A 22,375-nucleotide genomic window follows, 5' to 3' on the forward strand; every position below is an offset into this window, starting at 1 on the left:
CAATGGAACCGAAAAGATGTCGACATCAATGATAAAATATTTGCGTACAAGATAGCAACTGAAATGAATGAGGATCAGGAGCCCACGTCTATACTAGAGTGCACTCAAAGACCTGATTGATTAAAATGGTACAAGACCATAAAACGTGGAGCTAATAATCATTAAGAAGAAGAATGTGTTTGGTCCAATACGAAGAACACCATTCAATGTAAAGCCAGTGGGACAAACACTACAAGAAAACAGTGTTATTGCAACGATATTTTTGCAATGACTGTATTCGTTAAAATTTAGTAACAAAATATGCAATATTTTTGCAACGATGAGTGCAAGTTACAATTTTGTTACAAGTTTATTGCAAAATAACAATAAAACAATTTGTTGCATTTTTGTGTTGCAAATTAGCAAGATTATTACGACATGTAAAAATATCTTGCAGAAAATATCTATCGTGGAACAATATGTGAACGAGGAAATTTCAGATTTCAGCTCTTATTATTTCGAAGCTCATATCCAAACCAAGAGTCGAAATGAACCTCGCAATGATGATGGAGGCGTCGCATATGATTATTCATTTCCAGATATTCCTGAGATATTTGTACAAGATGGACGAGGTAGTGGTAAGACTAAAGATGTTTGGTTAGATTCTAAAGATTACAACCATGCCCATTCATATGTCCTTTTGAATTGTGGCTATCTACAACGTTTTGAAAGGTATGATATCTTTCTAATTTGATTAAATATATTTGTGTAATGATTCATGTCCAACGTATTCTTAGTTGACGTTGAGTACGTCTTTAAATTTATTTTTTTAATACTCATATTTTATACTTTCTTTTATAGGTTGTTTGAGGAAGACATGAAAAAGACATATTCATTTACTAATACGCCTCAATTACATGAGTTAAAAGAATTGCATTTTACATCATGGTTGCAGAAGCATGTAAGTATTTAATTAATATATGTTTAATTATGAAAGTAAAATATGTTGCTTATTGTTACGTTTAAGTTTAATTATTCATCTTTTTTTTCAGATTCAACTCGACACAAACCGGAGTGTTTATCCAATATGGTTACATGAATTGGTACAAGGTCCGGCAACTAAAGTAACAACTTGGCCGATGTTTTTTACTCGAGGGTACAACTTTCACACGTTTGAACACGGAAAAGATCGAAAAACATTCAACTATGGTGTTTGTGTGAAAGGGGCATCTTCCTGTGATTCTAATGAAGAACCTGAGTTTTACGGAATCGTAACACAAATATTAGAGCTCTATTATCCGGGAATTGTTGGTCTCCGAGTTGTTCTCTTTAGATGCAATTGGTATGACTCAACAATGGGTAAAGGTATACGGAGAAACAAATCGGGGATAATCGATGTTAATTGCGCTAGTCAATACGGAAAGTACGATCCTTTCATTCTTTCTAGCCAAGCAGATCAGGTATGTTTTGTATCATATCCTCGTCTTAGTAAAAAGAAGGGTGATTGGTATGCTGCAATAAGGATACCACCAAGAGGAAAGATTATATCCAGTGAAGAGGAGGATTTGAGTCCTTTGCAGTATGAGAATGATTATACGTTAGTTGAGGCTGATCCATTTATAATAGTTGATGATTTAGCTGATCAGCTAGGCCAATTTGTAACCCTCGAAAATGTTGTTGATGAAGAATTAGATTCAGATTCAGGTGATAAATCTAATGATTCTGACACAACCGAAGACAATTCAGACTGATATACTCTAGTTTTTGAAAGTTTTACTGATATATACCCTTTTAAAGTTTTTCGTCAAAAAAGAAATTTTTAATTTTGCTATTTTCTTATGGATATTTTATTTTGAATTTGTTTCGGAATATCTATGTCTCTGGTTTTGGTTTCTTTAGTTTACCCTAATTGAATGACTCGTTGAACTATCAAAGAATCCAAGAATCAACTACTAATGGTGCATTAGTGTATATCGACTCGAGAGATGAGTCTTCAGGTGAAGGAGCCGATGAAACTATTGGTTCAAGTGAAATAGCTCTTAATTGCATATGATTCAATCACCATATATATGGGGCAATCGTGATGCATTGCTACTTCATATTAATTATATATCTCAACGGTGGCAACTAAACACGAGGGTTGCGCTATCCATACGTTGACATACGGTCATAAAACCAAAAGAGTACTTCCATTGTTTTTTGTTTTATTGAGTAATATAAGAAAAAACATAAATATCCCAACAGAAAATTAAGAGAAATCAATAAAAACTAAAAAAGCTTGGGTAAATAAATCTTCAACATATCCAATATCATAGCTTTTTCAACTTCTTTTTTGGCATGAATCTCTTCTTCTTCTTGTTGATCATCAGGTGACTTGTTTAAATCAAACTTCTGGGTAGAGTATGATTTTATCATGTAAACATCCCTTGAGTACTTACCTTGTTCTTTTTCTTTGATGTTTTTCTCCATGTTTTCTTCTTGTTTTATTTTGTTTTAGAAAGTAAGGAATAAAAAGAAACAAAAAGAGCTCTTAAAGTATTTTATAGAGTAGTTTGTTCAGAAGATTTTATTGTTGCATCTTAAATTAATGCATTATTTTTATTATTATGGAGATCTTTGTTTTGATATTCCAATTTTGATTCTTTACCATTCTGCTGCCACGAAATTATCTTACAAGTGTTTGATAATGTTGATGACAAAAAAAAAAGTGTTTGATAATGTTCCTTAGGTCCACGTGGTAAATATTGTCAAATATCCTAAAGTTTTTTCCCCGCCACAGTTTGCCGCTTAAATGTTTTTCTCATTTCCCGAATCCTCTCTAATTCATTTAGTTAAACACAACTTCACCTCTTGCCGCTTCTTATTTGTTTTAGTTTCAATAATACTTTAAAGATTTGGCTATATCCAGTATTATTTGGTATCAAATATAAGATTTTATTTTATTCAATTTAATATATATATATATATATATATATATATATATATATATAGATTAAGGATGTGCTTTCATCAATACAACACATTAACAAGCAACATTTCTTTTCTAAAGGTAAACACAGTTTTTCGTTAACCAATTTTGTTATCAGATCTGATTAGCAATATAGCTTTTGCGTTAAGTGGTATAAGTTTTGTTTCAGTATTAACATAGTTTTTTTCTTAGATGAATCCTATGGAAAATGAAAATCAAATTCAAGGAGGCGCTCCAGGTGTTTTAGGTGTTCTTAATCCATCAAGATTGAATGGAACGTTGTGGTAAGAAGAAATATAAATATTTATGAACTTTTATTTAGTATTATTGGTTTAATTATTTTGATTTCATTTTCAGGTTCAAACGTGATTCTGTAATCACTAGTGAGATAAGAACAATAATTCGATCTGACTTTCCTGGTGCGTATCGAAATTATTCAACAACACCAATAAATGTGAAAGAGCGATGGTTTAACACATTTAAGGTAATGGTTTCTTTTTTAATTTTTTATACATTTAATTAGCAAGAGTAATATTGTTATATTCGTCCATCAGATTTTATTGACAATAATATTAATAAAGTACAAATTAATAAACATGCATAACGTTGATCACCTTGTTCATAATAGTTTAATTGAACCATACATGTATTAAGTATCGACACGTGAACTTTAGAGATATAAATATTGACATGTACACTAAACTTCACGTGTCTATACTTATATCTCTAAAGTTCATTTTACAAGAATCGTAATAAAGATATATAATTAGATTCTAGAGTCCACTATTTATTTTATATAAACCTATTTATTTTATATAGTCATAATAAAATTAATCAACCTATTTATTTTCTATAAGCGTAATGAAGTTACATTATATTAACTTTTTGTATTTTTTAGAGGAAATTCAATTGGCATCCCACAATTGAATTAGAGGTGAAAACGATGTTTCACAAATGTGCTGCAACTAAGCTAATTGATATGATTAGCCGAGTTAAAGAAAGAGGTAAAATGCCATACTGGATCCTTGATGATCAATACAAAATTCTGGTTGAGTATTGGGGAACAGAAAAAGCTAAGGAGAGAAGCAAAAAAGCTTCCAAGAGCCGGATGTCTGACCGAAATGGTTTGGGACCTCATAAGCATCGAGCGGGTTCACGTTCGTATGCCAAAGTTGCTGATCTTTTGGTAAGTAATACTAATTTTTTCAAGATAAAAAACAGTTTCTAAAATTTGATTATAATGTTTGTGTTTATATTTTGTAGAAAGAAAAAACGGGAGATGCATCATACATTGATGTTCTTCGAGAGACCCACAAGAAACCTGATGGATCATTTGTTGATGAGAGGGCAAAGCAGATTAGTGAGGGATTTGAGAAGAATGTAGCTGATCTTTTTGAAGATGAAATCCCACCAGCCGAAGAGCTAACTCATGAAAAAAAGAATGAAATGTATTTAAAGGTAACATAATAATTTCTTTAAAATTTCTATTGAATCTCAAATATTCTAAGTTGTCTTACAAAAATTTTACTATATACTACAGATTGTAGAGGCAACAAACGGTCGTGTGTTCGGTCTAGGAGCTCTTCTCAGTGAATTCTCTGGCAAAGGTGGAGTTTCGGCTATCTTTGAAAATCACATGGAAAACGAGGCGGCTTTCAAACAAAAATTAGAAGAGATTTATCAAGAAAATATGGAAATCAAAGAGAGGCTCAACAAGCTTGAAGGACTCCAGAAAATGCTCGAGTTATTGTCCCCTCGTCTATCCTCTACTGGTGTAAACAACTAAGTGTTCACTTAGTTGTTTTAGCTTTGCTTTTTAAGTTTTTATTATGAATTTCGTTTTTATTTATTGCTGGTTGTTTTCTACTATTTTTTATGCATTGCTGGAATATTTCAATATTTGATTATTTAATAAAATAAGTTTTTCTTTTACTATGTTATTATCAGAATATTTATTTTATTTTAATAAAATATTAAATAAACAATTGTTTATTAATAACTAATGTGCCGAAGAAAAAAATATAGCAAAATACATTGATTAAAACTAATGTTGCAAAATGAATTGCAACCTTACGAATATGCAATGGATTTGTGACTACACATATGTCGTAATAATCCGACGAATATAATTTGCACTAGCCATATTTGCAACAAATTTTGTTTTGATCATCGTCATAAAATATATGCAACAAGTATATATGAAAAAATAATTACTGCAAATTTGCAATAATATTTGCTTTATATTTTACGTAGCTTTTAATTATGACGATTCATAGTTGCACTAAAACGTCCTAATTATACCTCTATTTTGCTGCATGAATATTATTGCAATAATACAACATATATAGCAATAAATTAATTCATTGTAAATTTGTAATGTTATTTGCTACACGTTATATGTGACAATAAATTGTAACAATTAAGAGTTGCAAACGTACGTTACAATTATACGACAAATTTACTACAATAGTAATGTTGCATTAATACGACATATATTGCAAGAAGCTAGTTCATTGTAAATATTGCAACATATGTGCAACAAATGCGAATTTGCAACGCTCAAACTGCAACAATACAAAATGTGTCTCAATTTTGTTGCAATGTCATGAGTTGCAACGATATGTTAAATTATTGCAACAAATTTTATTGTTGTAATATCACTATTTTCTTGTAGTGAAATGAGTCTTTGTGATTATGTGAAATAAACATAGTGAAAGCGTGATATATCAGACACGGCTTGTCGCACAAGGATTCACACAAAGACCAGAATTAGAGGAGATATACTCCCCTGTGGTGGATGCTAAGACATTTAAATTTTTGTTAAGTCTGGCTATATAAAAGAGAAAGATTTGCGGCTAATGGATGTAATGCCTGCATATTTATATAAGTCCACTGGATAATATATGAGATTACCAGAGGGTATTGAGCTCAAAGATAAGAAAGATTTTCGAGAACAGCACTGCATAAGGCTGGACAAATCCTTATATGGATTGAAACAAAGCGGACGTATGTGGTATAACCGGTTAAGCGAATATCTCATCAGAGAAGGCTATAAAAACGATCCGATCAGTCCATGTATTTTTATCAAGAAGTTTGCAAACAAAGGATTTGTAATCATAGCAGTGTATATGAATGATTTAAACCTCTGGATAATCGCCCAAACAGTTGAGTATATCTAAAGAAAGAATCTCAAATGAAAGACCTAGGCAATAATTAAGTTCTGTTTGGGATTACAACCTGAGTACGTGAATAATGGAATCCTTGTGCATCAAATGGCATACACTGAAAGAGTACTCAAGGAGATTTAATAAGGACCAGGCCCGCCCATTGACCAGGCCCAATGGTGGTGAGAAGCCTCAAATTGGATAGTGATCCATTCAGTCCGGAAATGCCATACCTCAGTGCCATAGGAGTTCTAATGAATTTGGCTAGACACACTAGACCAAACATTTGTTTTGCCGTGAGTCTCCTGTCTAAATTTAGTTCATGATCAACCCAAAGGCACTGGAAAGGTTTAAAGGAAGGTTTGGTTAAATTTTAAAGTTTATTCTTCCTGCGTTGTTTACTTGGGTTTATTCTATACTGATCTAACCAAAGAAGGTCCAGTTTGCTTTGGTTTAGTTTGATTTGCTGATGCAGGTTATTCATAAGATCAGATTATGGCATGGTCAATGAATAGGAACTACGTGTGGCTTGATCCCTTCCACGGGTACGTAGGCAGCCTTCCTTAAGGCGCAGCTACTACTACATCAAAGACCATCATATTTGAAGACAACACAGCCTGTATTGCTCAACTCAAGGATGGCTACATTAAGAGAGACCGGACGAAGCACATTTTGCCAAAACTCTTATTCACTCATGAATTACAGAAGGACGGTCAGGTCAAAGTTCAACAGATCCGGTCAAGTGAGAATTCAGCCGACCTATTCACCAAATCATTGCCGACTTCAACGTTCCGGAAGCTCATTCATCAGATCGGGATGCACGGACTTAAGGATCTACAGTGATGCTCAAATCAGGGGGAGTAATGCGTGTTGTACTCTTTTTCCTTCACCATGGTTTTGTCCCACTGGGTTTTCCTGGTAAGGTTTTAATGAGGCAACATTCCCCAGCGCATTATAGAGATCCCGGTTTAGTATCGGGCACGGTTATGTCTTCCAAGGGGGAGTGTTATAAACCATATGGATGGACTCCATAACTGGCCCACAGCCCATTAGGGTTTTACCTTATTCTCTGTATCCTGCTATTATCCTTGTATATATATCCCTTTTTCTATTAATGAAAGACACAGTTCACAACACATAAAATATAATAATGAAAAAGACATGATAATTGGTGGATGGGGTTACCGGGTTATAGTGGCACATAACTAGTCACCAAAAAGATCTATGAAAATGAGAAAAAAGGTATTGTTAAAAATGTTGACCCGTAAGCCGTAATCATCTTTTTTTTCTTTTACTTATTAACTTTTTGTTAAAGTTGTATCATAAAATTCAATGATAATGAATTGTGATCATCTTCGTTTGTCAACAATTTAAAATGATTTGTGAGGACTTATTACATTATTAGTCGCTCCACAGGATTGCTGGCAAATAATTACTTTAGTCCATAACCCATTAGTTTAACCATATAACTTTTGTTTTTGATTATTCTTAACTATATAAAACATTTACTATGCATATTACATACATATGCATATACATTGTGAATCTAATAGCCATAGAACTCAAATTTTGGATTCATCCCCTATTGGCCCTTTTTTTTTATAAAGACCAAACTTCGATCTTGTAATAAGAAAAACAATACATGGACCGACGATGAGAGTATTTATGTACGGGTCCCGAGATGATCTCAGTTCAAAATCTAATCAATCGTTATGTACCACGTGGACGGTAAGGATGGAAAGGATTGAATTTTGTATGGGGTGTTAGTTCCTAGTAACGTAACGTTACTAATCACTACTAACATATGCAACGCATTATGCAACTTGAGGTCCAATCCAACGACTATATAGATTCGGAGGCCACCTGTTTGGTATCATTTGTATATTAATAAAATAAATGATTTTGTCACAAATGTGTTGTAGTCCAGTGATGTATAGGTTGATGATCGTTTTATTTGTAGGAAACTATATATGGGGGAGATCATGTATTACGACTAACTAATCTTTAAAAACTTCTGAATATGACACTAATAGAATTTTATGGTAGTTTGTGAGATTCGACCAATATAGTAATGGTCTCAATTCTCAATCAGTTAATTCAGACATAAATCTTATTGTACACTATAATATAATAAAACTTGATGATATGTCGTGCATCATGTTATAACCATGTAGTCAATCATTTTCAAGTGCAACTTTACAAATATTAGATACAGAAAATATTATGGGCCATATTCAAACTTAATTTAAAATATATATTTTTAATATTTTATATAGAACCGATCCTTGATTAGAAAGAACTCAACCCCGGTAGGTGTTTTAACAGAACTTATGTTTAGGAAAAAAAAACGTAATTGAATTTTGAAGGATTCGGATATGATAAATTTAATTATATAAACATTTGGAAAAACGTAACTAGAGGTATTAAATACCTATGTGTGGTAAGATAGATTGGGGGAAACCTCCACGTGGAACAAGTACCGATGCTTCCGACCACCTCCACGTGGTACAACAGCTCAGCTTCTGCTCTGACATTTTGACCGCACGTGACTTTTGCCCCGTGCACGTGTGTATCAAGCAGACTGTGCGATTGCATCGTCACGTCATGATAGTCGTCTGATTGTCGCCGGTCATGTAAATGAACGGCTCTGATTGAGACTACTTGGTTGCGTGAGGCATATGCATCCACGTTAAAGAGACTGCTTCAAAGGTAACTAAATCCACACATCTTTACAATTCTCTTTTTCGTCCCAACAAGATCCACATTTCATGTCTACTACATGAAGTAGATATATCAACGTGAGAGTTTTTTCTAATGCATCATTTGTCCAAAAAAAATATCATTACATTCTAATATTCTATGATCAAAATAAAGATATCTCAATTCCTTTTTTTTTTTGATAATTTAATATCTCAATTCCTTTCACTTCAATAACTAAGAAATTAGTCTATTCCACATCTTCTGTTTTTTTATTCCTCTCAAAACTTTCAGTTACTTAGCTCCATGTTTTCGATCTTTCGATTTAGAAATTAGACATTTCTATGTTAACCTTATTTAGCAGTTATTAATGGTTAATTTTCCCTCGTCAATTTATTTTTATGTTTGGTCCAATCTTCAGCTAGCCTTCAATTTTCTTCAGAGCTATGTGCAACCAAGTAATTTGTTATCTATAAACTCATTTTCAATTCTTATTGTCTGTTCGTTGCATATTCTAGAGCTTTCACATATGAATCATTTGTAAAGTACTGACATGCTTCGATCATCAAATAATTTAATGTGTGCACACAAATGCTTTTGGATATGCACTAATGCACATATATATGTATTTTTTACCTCACATACATATTAGACAACCATGAGTTAGTTGTAAAAAAAATTGCTACACCAAATATTCATTTAGTATGAAGGAAAAAGATATCGTTAATTATCCGTTCTTATCAACTAAATTATTCTTAGTTATGCGACTTATGTCCGACCCCCTTTCTAGTACAGTAAAAGTGGATAAATAATAATACATATTAAACAAGTGGGGAAACTTTGGTAAGAATTTCAATTTCTTTAATATATAGCTTGGCACCACAAAGATCGAGTAGTAGCATATAGAGGAGGGAATATGTGTGCAAATTAATATTAAATGCTGTTAGTTAATCAACTAAGGCACGGTTAAACAATTAGAAGTATTCTGAAACGTTGAAAGCAATTACGCATAACAATAGTTTTCTAAATACGGTTCATATTCAAACGTTTCAAAGAATAAACATACTAGCTCAAATCTTTCTAGAACAAGTGGCGTTGCAATCTATTATATGAATGGCACTTAAACATGAGAGTTCGATTACAACTCTCAGTATTAAATTAAGAAAAAATCTAATGAATCTCGATGACAAAAAAAATTGTTTTTTTGTTTCTGTGTTAGATATACTGAAAAAGACAATTTAATTTGCAATACCTCTTAGCAAAAGATTGAGAGGAGGTCCAATGAACCTCGTTAAACTAAAAATAAAAATAAAAATCGGCTTACTTTTTTATGTGTTTGATATATTAAAAAAACATTTACATGCAGTACCATAATTAGCAAATTAATAAATTTTAAGTTTCATAAATCTCAAACTCATAAAAATGGCAAAGAACGGTTTGATTCATGTTTCTTATATACTAATTATTGGTTTTTTTCAAACTTTCGTTATGGTATGGATATCAAATTTTCAATGTAGACACTTAACACGTTTTGACACTTATCTGTTTATTTTTGAACCAAATTCCATTCTAAAATCGGTAAAAAAATTATATATGAAGCTCTCAGACCATATTAAATTTCACTAATTTCTAACTTAAAATCAATTGATAGTAAATAGATTGGTATATGTTCTTTATATACTTATAATTTAATATTAGTTCTTAAAATTTTTGATTGTGGACTGCTGGGTTAATTTTCTAAAGTAATTTAGAATATATGACCCAAAAAAATTTCGAAACTGAAATTGTTTTTGAATAGACAGAATCCTCGTTTCAGAAGAAAATGATGAAATTGATAGTAGAAGGCGTTACATGCACACGCTTCAAGGCAATTCGATTCATGGCTAACAATTGATATTCACTTTCATTTTTTTTTTTGTCATCTACTCCCTTTTTTAAAAAGGGTGATTTAGGTGAATAATCCAAAAAAAAAGAAAAATTAGTTTTTTAGAAAGAAGGGTAGAAAGAGATAGGAAGAGAAAGAGAGTGAATAGTGGGGTTAGAGGTTAAATATTTAATTTTTTTTTTTTTTAGGTTATTTAGTGCAATTTCTCTTTTAAAAATTAAGTATTGTTTTAACACTTAAATTTTAATTCATACTCCATCCCTTTTAAATTACTTGTAGTTTAAAGGTTTTACACAAAAAATTAAGAAAACAATTAAATTTTCTACTTTATTTTTGTTTAATATATTCTTGAATTTTTTTTTACTGGTCAAACATTAAAACAGTCAAAATAAAATTAGAATTTTTACCAAATATCTGCATTAAAAATCTAAAACGACAACTATTGTAAAACAAAATTTAAGTGTTAAAACGACAACTAAATTGAAACGGAGAGAGTAATAAATATCGTTTTATATTTTCAAAAGAGATGTTTGTTAAAATTTCTGTTTTATCTATGTTCTTATAATATGCATTGACCAATAACTTTTTTGATATTGTGTATTAATGAAAAGTAAAAGTGCAACTTTTTTTTATATATGTATGAATTAGCTTTAAATGAGAGAGTATATGACATTATAATGTGGGGAAATTGATATATGACTTTTTCTTTCAATAAAATAATTTATATCTAGACTTCTTGTTTGGTTTCTATATTATAATTTCCTACAATTTTAACAAAAATAATAATTTCCAACATTTTTTTGTTCCCAACAATTTAATATCATCATGTTTCTTCAATCTCCTATTCAAATTATCTTTGGCTTTTAAATTGCAAACTTTTTTCTTAGTTTCCTTTTCTTATAAGAGATATAAGTTTTAACTCTTAAAAGTTTTCCTTTATTTTCTCGTTTGGAGCTATAAGCCAAAAAAGGAAATGAATATATCCAGAGAAGAAAACTCGAAACCCTTGTCTTTTCATGGATTTCAAGTATATTATTAATATGCAATTATGCGTATATTAATATGCCACTATGAGTATTTTATATACAGTATGTATATTATTTTTTAATGCGAAAGGAATGATATTCAGCTAAATTTTCGGTGTATCAATTGCTTTTTTATTTTTTTTTGCTTTCCTCGTTCAAGAAAAAGTATTGCAGAGAGTCACTCACTCTCAGTCCTCAGCACATGAATTAATTTGAAGCTTCTCTAAAATTCTTTTCACATCAATTAATACGACACCGTCTCGGGTGAAGAATCTCTCTTCTCTTGCCCTAAAGCGAGTTAGGGTTTAACACACAAAGCAGCATACCCTTTTGATTTGTGTCTCTTAGCTCTGTTTTTGTCGGCTTGTGTAACCGATCAACTCAAGCCATTGGCTCCTCACCCCCTGAAATTTGACTTCTCCAATGGATCTCAAAGTTTCTCTCATATGAATTCTATCTTCACCCTCACAATATCTTTATATATATGAGCCACAAGAGCAAGAAGAGTCAGTAGATGCGGCGGCCATGGACGGTGGTTACGATCAAACCGGAGGAGCTTCTAGATACTTTCACAACCTCTTCAGGCCTGAGCTTCAACACCAGCTTCAACCTCAGCCTCAACTTCAGCCTTTGCCTCAGCCTCAGCAGCAGCAATCAGATGATGAATCTGACTCCAACAAGGATCCGGGTTCCGACCCAGTTACCTCGGGTTCAACTCCTGGAAAACGTCCACGTGGACGTCCTCCGGGATCTAAGAACAAGCCGAAGCCACCGGTGATAGTTACAAGAGATAGCCCCAACGTGCTTAGATCTCATGTTCTTGAAGTCTCATCTGGAGCCGACATAGTTGAGAGCGTTACCACTTACGCTCGCCGGAGAGGGAGGGGTGTCTCCATACTCAGTGGTAACGGCACGGTGGCTAACGTCAGTCTCCGTCAGCCGGCAGCGGCTCATGGGGCTAATGGTGGAACCGGAGGTGTTGTGGCTTTACATGGAAGGTTTGAGATACTTTCCCTCACCGGTACGGTGTTACCTCCGCCTGCGCCGCCGGGATCCGGTGGTCTTTCTATCTTTCTTTCCGGCGTTCAAGGTCAGGTGATCGGAGGAAACGTGGTGGCTCCGCTTGTGGCTTCGGGTCCAGTGATACTAATGGCTGCATCGTTCTCTAATGCAACGTTCGAAAGACTTCCGCTTGAAGATGAAGGAGGAGAAGGGGCAGGAGGAGAAGTTGGAGAAGTTGGAGAAGGAGGAGGAGGAGGAGGTGGTCCACCGACGGCCACGTCATCATCACCACCTTCTGGAGCCGGTCAAGGACAGTTAAGAGGTAACATGAGTGGTTATGATCAGTTTTCCGGTGATCCTCATTTGCTTGGTTGGGGAGCCGCTGCCGCACCAAGACCACCTTTTTAGAATTGAAAATTATGTCCGTAACATAGCTGTAACCAAATTTCATTTTTCAGAATTATAAGAAGAAAATTTTTTATCTTATGATAGCGACTTCTTAATGATTTGGGGTTCGTTTGGTTTTAAATTTAGTTGATCATTTATGAATATTTGAATTCGTCTTCAAATATACTTCCCCATCTGCATATTCTCTTCTTTTTTAATCAATAGGGTTTCGTGCTGTCCCTCTATATCATTTGTTATATGCTTGAGTTCACAATAAAAATGCTTTTAGAAGCCAACTTTTATATATCATTTAGTTACCTTCGCATAATTGGATAACAATAAAGTTATTGAGTACATCTATATAAATATTGAAATGGCTCATAATGGTTTCGTGGATATGGTATATGTGTAATGCCCTTTTTGGAGTAGGTATCAAAGGTAATATAATCACTCAGTCTATGTTACTATGTATATCAAGTAATCAACCAACAAATCAAACATCTGGTTCTTTTTCATTCATGTAGATACCATACATAAATCCTCCAGATTTTATGATTTGGAAATCCTCTATATGAATATCTTGTTTATGCATGGAATCCTGATTTGATTATACATGTTTCACCCAATTGAGTTCTACTTTGTATTTCGATGAGATCGATATGAATCTTTCTTCGATTCAATCAATCAATCACGGAAATAACGCTTTAAACTTGCGAAAAAGTAAATAACGCTTTGAAAATTTTCGAAAAAGTAAATAACGCTTTAGAATTCTATGAGATTGTTTTAAAGATAGCGGTTACGGATGCATACTCTTTTTTGTCGATTATAAGAAAAGATTCGCTCATCCGTTACAACGAAATAAACATGATTTTTCGACGGTTACGACGACTAGTTAATGGCGTAAACACGAGAACATTACATGACCTGCCAAAACGAAGACATGAAAAACATTTGTGTCTCGGAGTTTAATTTATCAGTTTCCCTTAGAGGACTAAGAAATTCTACAACAACATAGCCAAGTGGGTTTTTGAGTACCAAGATGTGTGAAAATGAGTAATGCATCAAGTCCCTAGGGGAGATATGTATGGACCGTATGAAAACATATATTAAAATATATTAAAAAACAAGTGAAAGAAAAAGCTTGTACATGACCAATGCATGTCCAAAAGAGATTTGTGGTGATATATCTCCAATGAGCTTCTAAGAGAAGACGGGGCACATTTATGTATATAAGAAATTGAGTCTCAGGTTTACTTGTTATACAATGGGAATGAGAGATGGATTAAAAACATCTTATTTTTTCATAATTTCCTATATTTGACTTTTTAGGGCTTGAACCATGTAAAGAGAATAAAGAGCAATGTACTTGGAGACCTTTTAGATACATGCACTATGACTTTATCTTTTAAGATTTCCATGTGCTCATGTCATGTCTCATATGCCTTACATGCAATTGAGCAACAATTGGGATAAGAAATCTTGTTCATTGTGTATGTTCTACGAACGCTGATAAGTAAACGTAAATGCGAAGGTTTGCCTATATATGAATTATCATTGGATTGATATAAATTTTGTTCCAGGGGAGAAGAAGATATCTACACTATGTATGGGCCAAAGCTTGACACAAGATGTGACTAAAAGGATCTTGGTTTGAATTATTCTACAGCATTTTTAGGGTTGCCGGATTTTTCAGCCCCCAACTATTTGCAAACTCAAGGAATCCCCCTATACTTTTTCGCTCTTAAAAAATCACCAACAACTAACAATTTCCTTAATAAAACATCCTCAACTTTCAGATTCATCTTGATTAATACGCCTCCAATTGAACCGGCCATTAAACCGGGTTTAACCACAAATCCGCGTTTACTATACCGCGATTAGGATTACCCGCATAAGTAGGGTTGCCGAATTTTTCAGCCCCCAACTATTTGCAAACTCAAGGAATCCCCCTATACTTTTCGCTCTTAAAAAATCACCAACAACTAACAATTTCCTTAATAAAACATCCTCAACTTTCAGATTCATCTTGATTAATACGCCTCCAATTGAACCGGCCATTAAACCGGGTTTAACCACAAATCCGCGTTTACTATACCGCGATTAGGATTACCCGCATAAGTACTTATGACCCGAGATGTTGATCTTTTGGATGTTGATCTTTTGGATGTTATTCTCGGATCATTATGTCTCTATTTAGATGTTAACAACAATGGTTCCTCAAGTTTAATAGGGGGATTCTTGCATCATTATCATAGCATTACAAAAGGAACACAAAGCACAAATCTAAAGCTAAAGCACAAAGTCATTTTGTCATTACAAAAGCTAAAGCACAAAGTCATTACAAAAGCTAAAACACAAAGCTAAAGAGACGAGTTGGGGGCTGAAAAATCCGGCAACCCGTCGTTTTGGCTTTGTTTTGAGAAAAAGAGACGAGTCAAAACGACGTCGTTTTAACTCTCGGGTCATGGGTACTTATGCGGGTAATCCTAATCGCGGTATAGTAAACGCGGATTTGTGGTTAAACCCGGTTTAATGGCCGGTTCAATTGGAGGCGTATTAATCAAGATGAATCTGAAAGTTGAGGATGTTTTATTAAGGAAATTGTTAGTTGTTGGTGATTTTTTAAGAGCGAAAAGTATAGGGGGATTCCTTAAGTTTGCAAATAGTTGGGGGCTGAAAAATCCGGCAACCCTACTTATGCGGGTAATCCTAATCGCGGTATAGTAAACGCGGATTTGTGGTTAAACCCGGTTTAATGGCCGGTTCAATTGGAGGCGTATTAATCAAGATGAATCTGAAAGTTGAGGATGTTTTATTAAGGAAATTGTTAGTTGTTGGTGATTTTTTAAGAGCGAAAAAGTATAGGGGGATTCCTTGAGTTTGCAAATAGTTGGGGGCTGAAAAATCCGGCAACCCTTTTTATTATGGTTTGTTATTGTAAATGTTTTTACATGAAAATAATATATATCATACTTTTTACATAAATTCTAGATATATTGGTATGAATTTCGACCAAGAACCTCGCAGTTATAAGAAGAAATAACTTAAACAAAAATTGTTTACTAAACTATTATATTATTGAATATTATTAAAGAATGTTTTGCTAATTTTTTTTTGTCTGAAATCACTATATAAGTAAATCACTTCATGTTACACAAAAATCCACATTAGAAAATAGATAAACAAAAATAAACATAGATTATTAGATTATAAAAAAGGTTAAATGTAAATATAAAATATTACGTCTAATTAATGCTGATTTTTAGAATATAAAATGAGAAATCTATGAAAAATAAACATTATTTGAACATAGATTTCTCATTTTATATTCTAAAAGTCACATATTTGCACACAAAAAAAATCTCTAAAAATTGTAAAATCAAGGATTATCATTTTCCGTCAAAATCATAAAATCGCGGAATTGTGTTTTTTCCCGCCAAAAAGTCAAATCATGATTTTTGATAGAAAAGTGTGGAATTTGTTAAAACCGCAAAATCATATTTTTCGCCAAAACCGCCAAAATCATATTTTTCCGCCAAAACCGCAAAATCATGTTTTTCCGCCAAAACCATAAAATCATGTTTTTCCACCAAAACCGTAAAATCATATTTTCTGGCAAATCATATTTTCTCGCCAAAACCGTGAAATCATATTTTCTAGCAAATCATATTTTCCCGTCAAAACCGTAAATCATATTTTCCCGCCAAAACCGTAAAATCATATCTTTCCGCCAAAACTATAAAATCACGACTTTTGCGCCCAAAAAAAAATGAAGAATTGTGTTTTCCACTAAAACCGTAAAATCATATTTTCTCGCCAAAAGTACAAAACTTAATTTTCCTGTGAAAATCATATTTTCTAGGTAAAACATATTTTTCCGCCAAAACCGTAAAATCATATTTTCTGGAAAATCATATTTTCCCGTCAAAACCGTAATATCATATTTTTCCGCTAAAACCGTAAAATTAATTTTTATATGTTAAAATCATAGTTTGAAATTATTTATTTGTAAATCTATTTTAGAGCAATAATTAAATTAATATAGCTAAAATTAAAATTAAAATATAATTAGATTAAAAGTATGAGTATTTTAGTCATTTTCTTGTTAAAGTCATCTAGATGGAAATAAAGATTTATAAAAATTAAGCAAACAAACAAAAGATGCTCCATCCAAATAAACATTTAAAAATTGAATCAAACAACATTCAGATGGAACATTTAGATGAACCATCTGGATAGAAATGCCGGATGATCAAACGAACACGCCCTTAACTTGATATGGAACATCAATATTCGTTTCTCTACCTTAATATTCAGAACTCAAGTTACAGTCAGAACTATCACATTTGCTAACGTTCGTCTTTTTTAGTTCTGATACAAACGAATTCCTAAAAGAAACAAATAAAGAACAAGCTCACTTGGGATGAGACCGGTCACTGCTCAAATGGGACTCGCACAAACAGTCGACCATGTAGGCTCACAACCGCTGACGTGTGAAGTGGATCGATTCTTGCTGGAAAGTTCACAACCTACGAAAACCAAAATCGAAAACAAATGACAACTATCCTTCAATTAGCAAACATGGCTCTGTTTGGAGTATTAGACTTGGAGGACTCTTAACCTTTTTGAAGGGTGTGATTCCCCAAGGATTGTCAAGTTGCTCAGGTTGGCCTGCTATTACTAGCCGCCCTGCAGGGTCTGACTGAACGCGGACCTGAAAGTAGAAATCAACTTATACTGAGGAACTATATTCTGTGTGCGATGACACAAAAGATTACTATGAAATTCATTACAACTAACAACAATGTGTGTATTTAAGATTAGAATCCAGTATATGTTCACATCTATAACGTAGGAATCAGTCACACTCTTTGAACTAAACATTCATCTCTTGGTACACGTCAGTGACAAGACACTGATCAAGAAGCTTAAGAGATTGAATTCCAAGGAGAAAAGCTCACCTCTTCGCGAAGAAGTCCAGGTACTAGGGCAAATATCTCAAAGCAGTCTTTCTGTAAATAAAGACAACAAAATAAATTTGGTAACATTTCAGAATTCCGTATCAAACAAAGTGCCAGATTGCAGTTATTTCCCTTTCTTCAGGCAGTCTTGTTTTTGACTTTTCTTTCTTTCTCATGCCTCTAATTTCAAGAATTGGGTAAATGTTACATTATATGAGAGGAAAAACGGCAGAGGTACTCACAGTTTCTCTGACATTTATCTTCACCCAGTCTGCAGGGGGTCCAACATCTATAACCTCGGCAGTTGACCTATCAAGCCAAAACCATATTATTAATCTTTTGCTTTGATGAGAAAAAAGAAATGAAAAGACATGTTACAAAATTCTCTGTATTCATTTAATCTCCTGCACTATTTCTGGAATGGCAGTTCTTACAACTACCACTCAGAGAACAGTGCTTATGATCTACCAAACATTGACAATGAAACAGAGTTTTCTCGATGGATAAGATTGTATGCAATCGCACATGGTAAAGCAATCTTGCATAAGCAACTCAAAGATACAGGAGATGATTAGCTTTCGTAACTGTTTTTCTGATTCATGTGAAAAAACAAGGTCCATGCCGGTTGTTGTCTTTTGTTTCTGCACACCTGAAAAGAACATTTAAACACAGTGGCATTAGGTAATCATTCTGTAGGTAGTGGAGAATAATAGCCATTGCATTGCTTAGGAATATTACCAATGTTTTTGAGGTTCTTTTGCTTTGGGGTTGAATTCAAGCCTTTATCCTGAAAAAATATGTACAAACAGAATCATGTTGAAGCGCAAGTTTGTGCATGGTGAATTATGAAACGTGGTAAGATCTAAATAGAAACCTTAACAATAGGCTCAGTAACCTCCCCAGATCCAAGAAGGCGCTGAGAATGCCAACCTTGCATAGCACGAGCTGCAGCATCTCTTCGTGCTCTGCCTGACCCTGAAGCTTGATGGCTAGTTGCCTACATAAGTGCCCTTATATCAATGAGAGAAAAAGGGAAGGCAAATAAAGTTTAAAATTCTGTTTTATGGAGCTTAAAATTGGTAATTATCTGAGTTGTGTACATATTATTTCTTATGCTTCCCGTTTAACACAAAACGGTACAGCTTTATTCAATCAGATTGCAGAGAGTAGTATTCAACATGTTAAGCTGATATTACGCATGCCCGAAATTCCCATCTGTATAAAATCATTTTATGAAAGAACTGCAGAGCTTTCACTTCATCTAATTTTACAACATGGTTAACCTACTCTTAAATTGACCTCCTCTCAAAAGTGTTCACCTACCCAAAAGCATAAGAATTACACAATTTCATAGGAATTCTAACCTCTTTTTCAAGGCCTGAAGACGGAAGAGAAGCTGAACCAGGAAGGTTAAGCTCACCATTTTGCCTTAAATACTTCTCATACTCCAAAAGTGCCTGCAATTGGAAAATAAGGATACAAATAATGAAGTTTCTACATCTTGATAGGATAGAAATCAACCAGACTCCATGTTACAAAGGAGTCAATCCAAATAAACTATTAGGAGGCTACTAAACCACAACATAATGATAAAACGAAATTAGCTAGTCTCAGACACACTACCGAAAAAGGAGCAAAAGAAGATTGTCTGAATCGAAGATGTATGAACTAAACTGAACTAGTACTAACTCGTTAATATCAATGCACATTCAGTACTTAACACAAAAATCAAATTCACCTTTTCATAGAAAATGCGGAATGTCCAGGAGACTGTAGTGCATGTTCTGAATAACAAAACATGTGGTAAGTCAATTTCATACGAAAAACGGAAAGGGTTGAGGAGTTTGAGGACAAAACAAGCCATACTTCGGAGGATGGAAGGATTCTCCAACTTGCCGCCATAGCTTAGATGTGGTGACCTATATAAGAAAATGAAAATCACAGGAATTTTGAATACCACAGACATAGAGTTTCAAGCAACGTGGGCGGTGGGCTAGAATTGAGTCTAAACTTTCAAACAAAGCAGATGACACTAAGCAAGTTCAGTTGCCAAAACAGAGACATAACATAATTAACACATACACTTAATTATTCCCGGCAGACATTCCTTGGTCTTAAATCATCTTCTCATTCATTAGCTACAAGAACTAACTTTTCTAGGATACTATAGTTCACGGGTTATACAACCCGTACAACCCAAAACGTATAAACCACCAACTTGTATATAATAAAATAGAAGATTTTTAACCTACTAACTGGGGAGAGGGAGGAGAAGATCTTAGTAAACATAAAATCTCTCAAAGTTCGAAAGTAGATCATTACCACGTCGTAGCCACCTAACTTGATGACGGCTCTCCATAGCCTACATTTAAAAGTAAAGCATGCAGAAGTCAAACAAAGGAATAACCAAAAATATGGGATTTCCCAAGAATTAAAACAAAACTTTCAACAACTCACTTGAGACAATTTAAGGGCTGTCCATAAAACTTTGGGGCTTTAAATTCAAGGAAATTCTCCTTGTGGAAGGCCTCCACTTCTTTAATAAACGCCTCTTGATTCGGTGGTGTCCCTGCTTCATCAACTTCCCTGGCCTGTAAAAAACACATGAGTTCGTAATGAAATAGAGCCGCTGATGAACACAAATCTCACCAAAAAAAAAATGATATTCAACGATTAACGCAGATGCAAGCAGGCTAGTTGTCTCAAATGCGATAAAAACGTGCTGTCATCACCTCAGAATCACTCAACAACCATGTCTTCCACTTCTTAACACTTTTTTCTGGAACATGCGGACTGGATGGTTCCCCCTTGAGAGGAATTGATTCCCCAAGTGTCGTTTCCTCTTGACCGCCATCACTAGTAACCTTCTTTTCAGACTGATCGACATCACCATTCTTGCCATCAACACTGTTGTGACCACCTACCTCTTCATTAGCCTCAGTTTGATTAGTAATGGGAGCATCAGATAAATGAAGATCACTGTCCAGAGTATGAGTCTTATCCTCGATAACAGGGGACTTAGGTATTTCAATAGAGTTTTGGTCTTTCTCTGGTTCTGAAGGCTCCTCCTCCACTACAACACCTTTGGTATCAGCACCAGAAGGCACATCTTGCTCTTGCATTTCGGTGTCCGCCATCAAAAAGCTAATTCTCTGAGATATACCATCACAACAAGAAGGATGAATTCAAAATCCAGAATTCATAAATAATTCGAAACGGACTATCGATAATTCCAGAGAGAATGTTATCGAGAATTGGAATGCAACAAAAGTCTGCGTCCTACTCTCTCACTGATTTGCTCTAATTCAAACAGATAAAGTGATGACGACTAAAGCATTAGAAAGCAGAGCTTCACGAAATCATGGAGTGCATAGAAGAAACCAAAGATATGGTTACCGGTTTCGCCGGGAGAATACGACGCCGGAGACGGTGGAGTGGCGGGGTAGGGTTCGTTAGCAGCCGGCGAAATTGAAGGACGCCGGCGGAGAAAAAAAGAGCGAGAAACGGAAAAATTATCAATTTAACGGAGAGAGAGGCAGATCAAAAATCACGATTAAAAACTGATAATATTGAACACAAAAATTCATTACAAAAAAAGAAAGAAAAAAAAAAAAGGCTTTTAACGAAGATCTTAATAGCAAGATTATTTAAAGGTATTAGACAATTTGGAAATGAAATTTCAGAAAGTTGGACCTTTATGGCCCATATACTTAAAGAAGCCCATTATGTTAAAATATGGGCTTAATATTTAAGGTCTATAATCTTAGGCCCAACAAAACACAAAGAAGAGAAGACAACGATCTTTTGTCTCGATTGTTCTTTACTTCTTTACGTCTCTGTTTGTGTACTGTTTCAATTATCCGGACTTCATTCCATTCCCCATAGATTGATTCTTGTGTGATTTGTTATAAAACAAACTGTGGTTATATGTAGTTTACTCCATTTTTGTGGTGTTTTAATTAGTTACTTAAGATGGAGGAAGTGCAATCAAAGTCTCTGATTATATATATTAGCTTATACATTTACGTGCTTAAGTTTACAGTTATGGTGATGATGATGTGGATCCAAAGGATAACAAATATGAGCATTCATTCGAAGCAAAATGGTACAGATCAAGCATAATTCTATTGAATTAGGGACCATTCTTTTGAATTAGTCTTTGATACCCCAGCATCTCCCATATATACTAGATTTTAACCCGCGGTACACCGCGGGATGATTTAATTTTAAAGTTTGTATAAAAATATTTTGTAAATTGTATCTCCTTATAACATATTTATTTATATTATAGTTTACAATTGTTATTA

At 33.9% G+C, this 22,375-nt stretch overlaps 4 protein-coding genes across 6 annotated transcripts; 3 read left to right on the plus strand and 1 right to left on the minus strand.

Moving 5' to 3' along the window:
* The first annotated feature begins 319 nt into the window (after nt 1-319).
* Nucleotides 320-1,760, plus strand: LOC110224226. The gene is made up of 4 exons (XM_021010099.1): nt 320-340; nt 437-711; nt 841-940; nt 1,032-1,760. The coding sequence occupies exons 1-4, from the start codon at nt 320-322 to the stop codon at nt 1,728-1,730; spliced, it is 1,095 nt and encodes a 364-aa protein (XP_020865758.1). The 3' UTR covers nt 1,731-1,760.
* A 1,350-nt stretch (nt 1,761-3,110) lies between these two features.
* LOC110231124 lies at nt 3,111-4,879 on the plus strand. The gene is made up of 5 exons (XM_021036055.1): nt 3,111-3,231; nt 3,305-3,431; nt 3,846-4,133; nt 4,211-4,405; nt 4,488-4,879. Exons 1-5 carry the CDS (start codon nt 3,140-3,142, stop codon nt 4,731-4,733), a joined length of 948 nt encoding a protein of 315 aa, XP_020891714.1. The 5' UTR covers nt 3,111-3,139; the 3' UTR covers nt 4,734-4,879.
* Nucleotides 4,880-11,651: 6,772 nt separating this feature from the next.
* On the plus strand, nt 11,652-13,352 carry LOC9323707 (AT-hook motif nuclear-localized protein 29). The gene has a single exon (XM_002887597.2). It carries the CDS (start codon nt 12,244-12,246, stop codon nt 13,126-13,128), a length of 885 nt encoding a protein of 294 aa, XP_002887643.2. The 5' UTR covers nt 11,652-12,243; the 3' UTR covers nt 13,129-13,352.
* A 4,004-nt stretch (nt 13,353-17,356) lies between these two features.
* LOC9323708 (AT-rich interactive domain-containing protein 5) lies at nt 17,357-21,665 on the minus strand. Of its 3 annotated transcripts, none has more exons than XM_021035914.1 (14): nt 21,465-21,665; nt 20,801-21,220; nt 20,526-20,659; nt 20,391-20,430; nt 19,935-19,987; nt 19,807-19,852; nt 19,433-19,525; nt 18,943-19,065; nt 18,807-18,855; nt 18,654-18,717; nt 18,311-18,377; nt 18,069-18,119; nt 17,729-17,821; nt 17,357-17,636 (listed from the first exon to the last, which is right to left on the minus strand). In XM_021035914.1, the coding sequence occupies exons 2-14, from the start codon at nt 21,203-21,205 to the stop codon at nt 17,541-17,543; spliced, it is 1,314 nt and encodes a 437-aa protein (XP_020891573.1). In that variant the 5' UTR covers nt 21,206-21,220; nt 21,465-21,665; the 3' UTR covers nt 17,357-17,540. The 3 variants fall into 3 exon arrangements, with proteins under 3 accessions (XP_020891573.1, XP_020891574.1, XP_020891572.1); XM_021035915.1 differs by lacking the exon at nt 21,465-21,665 and adding an exon at nt 21,352-21,458; XM_021035913.1 differs by lacking the exon at nt 21,465-21,665 and adding an exon at nt 21,264-21,458 and having other exon boundaries at nt 20,801-21,233.
* Between the last annotated feature and the right edge of the window lie 710 nt (nt 21,666-22,375).

This window comes from Arabidopsis lyrata (assembly GCF_000004255.2).
Source record: "Arabidopsis lyrata subsp. lyrata unplaced genomic scaffold ARALYscaffold_2, whole genome shotgun sequence".
NCBI classification, from domain to species: Eukaryota; Viridiplantae; Streptophyta; class Magnoliopsida; order Brassicales; family Brassicaceae; genus Arabidopsis; species Arabidopsis lyrata.

Bases quoted from the DNA above. Each gene is read 5' to 3' on its own strand.
- LOC110224226 (XM_021010099.1), top strand. From the start codon at position 320: ATGAGTGCAAGTTACAATTTT. The intron at 341-436 runs GTTACAAGTTTA...AATATCTTGCAG, and splicing joins TGAGTGCAAGTTACAATTTT to AAAATATCTATCGTGGAACA. The intron at 712-840 runs GTATGATATCTT...TTTCTTTTATAG, and splicing joins TATCTACAACGTTTTGAAAG to GTTGTTTGAGGAAGACATGA.
- LOC110231124 (XM_021036055.1), top strand. From the start codon at position 3,140: ATGAATCCTATGGAAAATGAAAATCAAATTCAAGGAGGCGCTCCAGGT. The intron at 3,232-3,304 runs GTAAGAAGAAAT...TTTCATTTTCAG, and splicing joins AGATTGAATGGAACGTTGTG to GTTCAAACGTGATTCTGTAA. The intron at 4,406-4,487 runs GTAACATAATAA...TATATACTACAG, and splicing joins AGAATGAAATGTATTTAAAG to ATTGTAGAGGCAACAAACGG.
- LOC9323707 (XM_002887597.2), top strand. From the start codon at position 12,244: ATGGACGGTGGTTACGATCAAACCGGAGGAGCTTCTAGATACTTTCAC.
- LOC9323708 (XM_021035913.1), bottom strand. The intron at 20,431-20,525 runs GTGAGTTGTTGA...TTTTAAATGTAG, and splicing joins CAGCCCTTAAATTGTCTCAA to GCTATGGAGAGCCGTCATCA. The intron at 18,378-18,653 runs GTTACGAAAGCT...TTGGCTTGATAG, and splicing joins TCACATGAATCAGAAAAACA to GTCAACTGCCGAGGTTATAG.